Raw genomic sequence first — 7,033 nt, forward strand, 5'->3', positions numbered from 1 at the left:
CCTGGCTACAGCAGATGACTTTTGCTGACCCTCCTGCACTGGCTTCTGCAGCCAAGTCTAGTGGCCAGCTGGTTGAACGAGCCACGATCCAAGGCACAGCGGGACACAGAATGACAGTAACTTTCCCTCCCAGTGCCATTAGTGAAGAAAGCACCTTTAAACCGGTTAAAAGATTTAATCTTCAACCTGTTTTCCAACCCACATCAGAGTGGAGGGTAAACACTGAATGGTCACAAGCCAGAATGCAGGGTGGTGGGAGAAACAGACAGCACGGGAGGTCTGGGGTGCATTGGGGGAAACCGAGGCCAGGAGCCTCAGCAGAAATGGTCAGTCCCTAAGCATGTGTGCTTTCCAGCCATTCTTTAATGGCTTCCCACCCCAGCTTCTCTCCAGTTTGTGAGGCTCCTGGCAAGGCTGGGGTTCTGTGTGGAGGTTTAAAAGCAAGGCGTTAGCCCTCCTTTTCATCCAGTTCCAGCCCCTTGCTTGGGGTCTGCCTCAACGGACTCTAAGGCTACCCTTGGCAAGAGGTACTGACCTGGGTGGTGGGGAAAGACTTTCCTCTAACTGGAGAGGACCCCGGGGGTGTACTTGTGAAATCAAAGAGAAAAGACATTTGGGGTGGGGTCTTCAAACATGGTCTGGATCCCTTCTTTTCTTTGGGATCCTACAGCTGCCTACACTCACATTATGAGGCAAGATCAAAAGGAATATGGAGCGCTCTTGGCTGGGCCGCTGGGCTTTTGTTCTGTTCTGAAGAATGTGTGGGGATTTGGAAACCTCAGGTGGCCTCCGGTCTTTAGTTCAGAAATAGCACCTATGAATAGCACTGCCAGATAGGTCCAGTGGGTATCATCTTCCCGTAGAAACCTCCTCCAGATGTCTCAGGATGGAAGCCCAGGGACAAGGGAAGAGATACCTCTGAGTGCAGTGACTGGCCCCTGGTTAGTCAGGGGAACAGTGGACAGGCTTGTCTGAGACTTGGCCTGGAAACTGCGCAGCGGCAAACGCCACTGTGTCTGCATCAAGAGGAAGTGCAGACAACACAGCGTTTCACCTCAGAAGCCCAACTTTGTCTTCAGGCATGGCATCCTTGCCTTGACTCTTGAGACAGCACCCCGTGTAGCTCACCTTGACTGTCAACCCTAATTGTTCAGGCTGCAGCGCCAAGGGTGACTTTCGATGGCCGAAACAGTCATGCTGAGCTGGACCAAGGCCATTCATCCAGTGGCCTCTGGCAGCCAGGGAGGGCTGGAAGGTACTTCCGGGTAGGGCTGGTCTCTGGGATGATATTCCCAGGGTTGGTGGGGATCTGGGCTTTAGATTTCTGTGCCGCTTATATCCTAGTCAGCTCGCCCTGGCCTCACCTCAGCCAGCTGGGCTCTGCAGTCCAACAGGTCATCCCGGAGCCGGGCAATGTCCTGCGTGTGCTGGGCCAACGTGTGGTTCAGCTTGTCTATGTGGCCCCACAGGCCCTCCCTGGACCTCAGCTGTTCAGTAGGTAAACTGTTCAGGTGGGCGGCTAACAGGCCCAGCCTCTCATAGGCTCCTTCCACCTGGGCCACCCTCTGGTCAAAGTGGCTCACTGTATGCTGGAGTTCCTGGGCTGTGTCCCGGCAGCGACTCAACCCTCCGGCCACATTGGCCACACCAGCCTTGAGTTGTTCCAGCTCCCCTCGCAGGTTCAGGACCTGCCTGTGGCCAGCCTGAAGCCTTGAGCCCTGGCTGCTCACTTGTTCCTGGATGGCATGGACCTCGGCTTCCACCCTCCGTTCTCGCTCATCCAGGGATGTGTTGGCGGCCAAGAAGGCATCAGAGTACTGGCTGACAGAGTCGCTGAGGCCTGTGAGTGACTTGCTCACTGAGTTCAGGTTAACCTTCAACAGAGTGATCTCACCTTGGAGTGAGCTGCCTGTCCCTTCTGCCAGCTGCCCCTGGACTTCAGCTACTGTGCCATTGAGCTGTTGGAGCAGGGCAGTGTGACGGGCCACCTGGTGTAGGAGGGCTTCGCTCCGGCTCTGCCAGGCCTTCACTTCTGCCACAAGGTTGTCCAGGATGGCTGTGGTGGTACTTGGGGTGCATGAGGTCTCCAGGGACACCAGCCGTTGTTCCAGCACAGCTAGTTCCGAGTGAACAAGCGGCCGCACTGATCTGTCTGGGATGGCACCCTTGGGTTTTAGCTCTCCAGTCAGAGTTGCCAGTCGCTCCTCTAGGCTCTGCACTCGCTCTTCCAGGGTGGACCCAAAGCCACCAACACCCCAGCCCCCCATCTCCATTCTCAGACAGCAGCCCCTTGCTCCATTCTCTGTCCTATTGATAGTCTCGAGACCTTCAAGCAGCCCGTCCACGCCTCCCTGGAGCATAGCTGCAGAGAGGCGTGCAAGCTCGTCTGCGGCCAGGGTGCTGGGGCCCCCTTGGGTCTCAGTGACAGCCTGCAGGTTCCTCTCAAGGCTGTCCACACGGGCGCTGATCAAAGCCAGTTGGCTACAACAGGTACCCCCACCGGTCAGAGTCAGGCCCTGCAGCTGAGTACCCAGCTGTGAGAGCTCCCGACGCAAGGCCAGCTCCCGGCCATCGAGGCTCTGATGCAGGCGCTGGCTGGCTGCCTGGCCCTCTTCACACTGCTGCCGCACCTCTTGCACCCGAAGGTCACACTCACTCTGGACACCTTGCAGCTTCTGCTCGAAGCCATCCAGCAGGCTCCCCCAGAGTCGCTGCAGCCGCTGGTCCACGTACTCCTCCAGCAGTGCCAAGGAGGTCAGTGGGGACGGTGGGGCTTCCCGTAGTCGCTGCAGGTGAGCCTCATGCCCCAGGGCCAGCCCACGGACCTCATCTAACAGCTGCACCTTGGTCTGTAATGTGTTGCTCACCTCTGTGACCTTGCTCAGGATTTCACTCAGAGGAGGGATGCGTGGTCCTCTGCCTCTGCCTTCTGGGTCCGCAAGCCCCTCAGGGATGACCCCAAAGCCTACAGGTACAACAGGAGTCCTGGGGTCACCAGTAATCCTATCGGGATCCTCGTGGCTGGCCGCCAATCCACTCAGAGTGCCATATGCTTGTGACAGGCGCCGAACACCGCCCTCCAGCTGTTCTAGCTGCTCACCAAACAGTCCTGGGCCCTTTCTTCCTAAGGAGGAAGAAAGAGCCCAGGAGCATCGAAGGCCTGGCCCTCCAACATCTTATTCTCATCCCTGGACACAGCTCCCTCACCTTTAAGACGGAGTCTGGGTGAGGATGGCTGGGGCTTTACAGTCACGGCCCACAGGAGATGCCACACGGAACTCTATGAGAGCTTAGCCAGCCTGCATCCCTTACCCCATCCCCACCCACCCTGCCACTAAACCCATGGAACCCAACCCTCCCCAGAGGACATCCATGGACAGACTCACCACGGGGGTGCGGGGCCTCTCTGCTGTAAGGAGAAGGCCTGGGACCTGGGCCCAGTTGCCCCAAGGGAATCTGAGGCTCTGGCTCCTGGTGTGGTGGGGTGGCTCCGTGGTCTTCGAGGTGTTCTGGGCAGCCTTCCCCAGTAAGACCAGGGCAGCAGCGCCAGGCCAGGTCTGTCACAGCCTTGTAACCGATCTTGTATCTGGGTCTGAACACTGTGCGGTACCTGGATCAGTGAGGTCAAGGGAACAGTCTTGTACTCCTGTCCCCCGGTGCTGGTGCCCCAGACAATCCTTGGATGTCCCCACTCCTAGGAATTTCCCTTTCTGACCCTTAAAGTGGCAAAACCGTGCCGTAGAGCAGGCCTTCCTTACAGAGGCTCTGAGCCCTGGTCTTGAAGGACACATAGGGAAGTCCCACCATACCGCTTGCTTCAAGAGAAAGCTAGCAGAGATTTAACCCCAATCTTCCCAAGACTACCAGGTCCCCATCTGCCAAGAGAAATTCCATTCTGGCTCTAATGGAGCCCCTCAGAATCCTAGCAAAGCTTTCAGCTCTCGATCTGTAGAAGAAATATCTCACCAGGGCTGGGCTGGCAGCCCCTTTCACTGCCACGGGATACTCTCGGCCCTTGCTGGCTTCCTTTCCCTCTTACCACCCCTCTCGAGCTTAGTCAGGGAGCTGAACTCTGCTCAGAGGCTGGCGTGAGGGCACTTCTGATTGTGAGCAGGAAGGGAAGGCCAAAGGAGCAGGCACAGCTCACCAGAAACACCTCCTTTACCTGATCAGCCGTGTTCCTGTTCACTCACTGTCACAATGGGACACGGGTCTGTTCTCAGACACACACATTTAAACTCTCCAAATGCAGACTCAACTATATCTTGTGTCCCGGGCGGCCTGTCTGATCTATACTAGAACCTCTGGCTTCCACCTTCTCCTGGTCCAGACCCCTGCAGGATCAACCTTTCCTTTCTTTCCCTCTACTCTGTTTCTGTCATCTTCTAGCCCAGCCTCCCTCTTGTATCCCTGAGGTTTCTGGGCCCCAAACTAAGTCTGTTCTTGTCTCTATGGGGGAGGATCTGTTGCAAGTTCAAAATTTGGGGGTCTTTCATGGCCTCTTTCAGGGATCCTGGTCTGCTCTAGCAAGCACTGTGGCTCAGATAGGTCCTTTGAAGCCCGGGGTACTACAGCGCCTTTGCAGAAATGGTTCTGTTCCCAGCTGAAGGCAACACCCTGGGATGTACTCACCTGACTGTTGAGGGGCAGTTGGGCCCCCAACCACAATTCCGGTACTCAGCCTTCACAAAGCTCTCTGCTCCTTCTTGTAGGACGCAGGTCACATTCCTATGTACCACATAGGCACAGAGAGACCTGGAAGGGAAAACAGCACCTCTGGAAGATTTGGCCGGTGCTCCCACCTGTCGGTCTCGGGAGTTCCCCCATATCTTTTTCTATTTATTCTTGTTCCATGGAACCTTGGACCTTTGCCTCCGTATCTTCTGAACTGAGCCTGTGTCCTTGATGGGCGGCTCAATTGAACCAGAAGATTGGGTGCCTACCAACACTTTGAGAAGGCCGCCTCAGCTTCTCCCTCAACCACTCGGCCTTCTTTCCCATCCCCCAGCTCCTTCACTCGTTCTTAACTCCTCATCCTGGCCTTCAAGGTTTCTGAGAGCACAACTTCGTGGCTTCCTTTTAATCGGGCTTTTCTCCTTCCTCCTGTGAAAAAGCTCTCTAGCCTAGACTTTGCCATTTCCTTGCTCCCAAGACCAGTGCTTGTGCCTTCCTTCTCTTAGAGGAAGCCTGCTCTGATGCTCCTGGGCTCACGGAGTGTAGTTGTGGGCTGGGCACTTGCCTTAAAGATCTGACATTCGCTTGGAATTCAGATTCTGGTATAAACCACTGTGGAAGTCTGTCCGTTCTACAGTACAAGCCGAGGACCCACAAGTCCTCACCAGCTCTGCATCACACCCACCTTAGGGCTCCCGCAGGGTTATTGGGACCAGACCTTAGGAGGAGAGGAGCAACTACCTACGGTAGGCATGGCTCTGTCTACAACCACGCAAGGCAGAGGAGAGACAGAAGGCATTGGCTTGGGGGAGCCCCGCGTGTTCCAGGCGCGGACAGCCCTTCCTCCTCTCCCTCCACCTGGTCCGCTGCGCCTGGAGTTTGCTCACAGCGCAGCTGGAAAATGTTACTTCGCTGGAAAGGTTTCCACGGGCACTGCCAGGATCCCAGCCGCCGCGCCAGGCCCCCTTGACTGACTTGTTCTTCGCCAACCCCGCAGCCTCCTGGATGGCGGGGCGCCTGCCCGCGCAAAGGATGGTGTCGGGGGAACCGCCCCGTCGGTGGCTGGGGCACCCTGGTCTCGATGCCTCCGCGCGGGTCCCGGCAGGTGGGAGTGGCGGCGCGCCACGCCGGAGCCCCCCTCGCGTTCCCGCCGCGGCCCGGCCCCGCGCTTACTTGTGCGGCCCCGGACGCAGCCGCGGACGCCATCCGGTGGTGTAGAGGCTGTAGCGGGAGGCGCCGGGCTGCGCGGGCCGTGCGAAGAGCGAGGTGCCCTTGGCCTGCGCCCCCGAGAGCAGCGCCGCGACGGCGCACAGCCACACGAGGAGACGGCGGCCCATCGCTCTCGGTCGTCACTCGGCCCCTCGGGGTGCCTCCCGCAGGGGATCCTCCGCTCGCCCGCCCGGCTCCTAATGCCTCTCGCGACCCCCGGAGCGCGCTTGTTCGGCCGCCTGGAGCTGTGCGGCCGCTGCGTCCCGCCGAGTGGCCCGGGCTACTCGCAGCTGGGGCCGCGCAGGGGAGGCAGGAGGCGGGCTCTGCACGGATTAGCATAAACTTGGGGCCGCGCCGCGAGCTCCGCCAGCCCCCTCCCGGTCGCCAGCCCCCGGCCCCAGCTCCAAGCTGACGCCCGAAGGGCCGCGTGCAAACACGAGGTTAAGAAACAGGCGGGATGCAGGGCGCTAAATTCCAGGAGGCTTCCCAAACACGCGCAGCCCCTGGGTACTCTTAGGGTACCCGGTTAAGAAGCAGCGAAGCCTGGAGGCAGGCCTGGCCTCCCTGCTGGGATCCCTAAGACTCGCTATCTAGCAAGACACTTCAGACTTTAAAGTCTAGTGTATGGGTACCGCACTCCAGGCCCCAAACCCGAGGTGAACATGTATTCAGGCACACCTGGAAACCTTTTCCCAGCCACCTTCCTGCAAGAAGGTTCAGACTGGCCACTGTCTATGGGTGCCCCAGGAGATCTGATTACTGCAAATTTCCCTTCACACCAACTTTTGCATACCGGGTAGGGTAATCAGGTTGCCTGTCTGAGTTCAACGCTGATAGGCCAGCGTTGTCTGCTTCTGTTAAGAGCTGTACCCCGTACCTATTACCTCTCCAACCCCTCTCATCCCCACCCGATCCCTGCGCGCGTGTGTCTCCAATAAAAGTTTTTAATTAGGTGGGCCACAATCTGGTGACTGGTTTATTATTAGCTTCTAGTCAAAGAATATTGCTAGGACACCCTCATAAGAAACCACCGTAAGCTGGGCTTCCTGCATTTTGCGTTCCTGAACAGGACTCTGTAACCTAAGAGTTCATCTATACAGTCATCCTTATCGGACATCATCTTGTTAAATGTCCACCTACCCTGCAGGAA

The 7,033-nt window shown here is 57.6% G+C and overlaps 1 protein-coding gene and 1 long non-coding RNA gene across 3 annotated transcripts; one reads left to right on the plus strand and one right to left on the minus strand.

Annotated features, from left to right (window-relative positions):
* Positions 1-155: 155 nt before the first annotated feature.
* On the minus strand, positions 156-6,386 carry Emilin3 (elastin microfibril interfacer 3). 2 transcript variants are annotated; one of them, XM_006235495.3, is made up of 4 exons: positions 5,848-6,386; positions 4,633-4,755; positions 3,387-3,610; positions 156-2,965 (listed from the first exon to the last, which is right to left on the minus strand). In XM_006235495.3, the coding sequence occupies exons 1-4, from the start codon at positions 6,009-6,011 to the stop codon at positions 1,341-1,343; spliced, it is 2,136 nt and encodes a 711-aa protein (XP_006235557.1). In that variant the 5' UTR covers positions 6,012-6,386; the 3' UTR covers positions 156-1,340. The 2 variants fall into 2 exon arrangements, with proteins under 2 accessions (XP_006235557.1, NP_001103371.1); NM_001109901.2 differs by having other exon boundaries at positions 1,341-3,124; positions 5,848-6,156.
* On the plus strand, positions 2,492-4,652 carry LOC134486198 (uncharacterized). The gene is made up of 3 exons (XR_010065024.1): positions 2,492-2,754; positions 2,886-2,971; positions 3,063-4,652. It is a non-coding gene; the product is annotated as an uncharacterized LOC134486198 (long non-coding RNA).
* Positions 6,387-7,033: the final 647 nt, after the last annotated feature.

Source organism: Rattus norvegicus, chromosome 3 (genome assembly GCF_036323735.1).
Source record: "Rattus norvegicus strain BN/NHsdMcwi chromosome 3, GRCr8, whole genome shotgun sequence".
In the NCBI taxonomy this organism is placed as follows: Eukaryota; Metazoa; Chordata; class Mammalia; order Rodentia; family Muridae; genus Rattus; species Rattus norvegicus.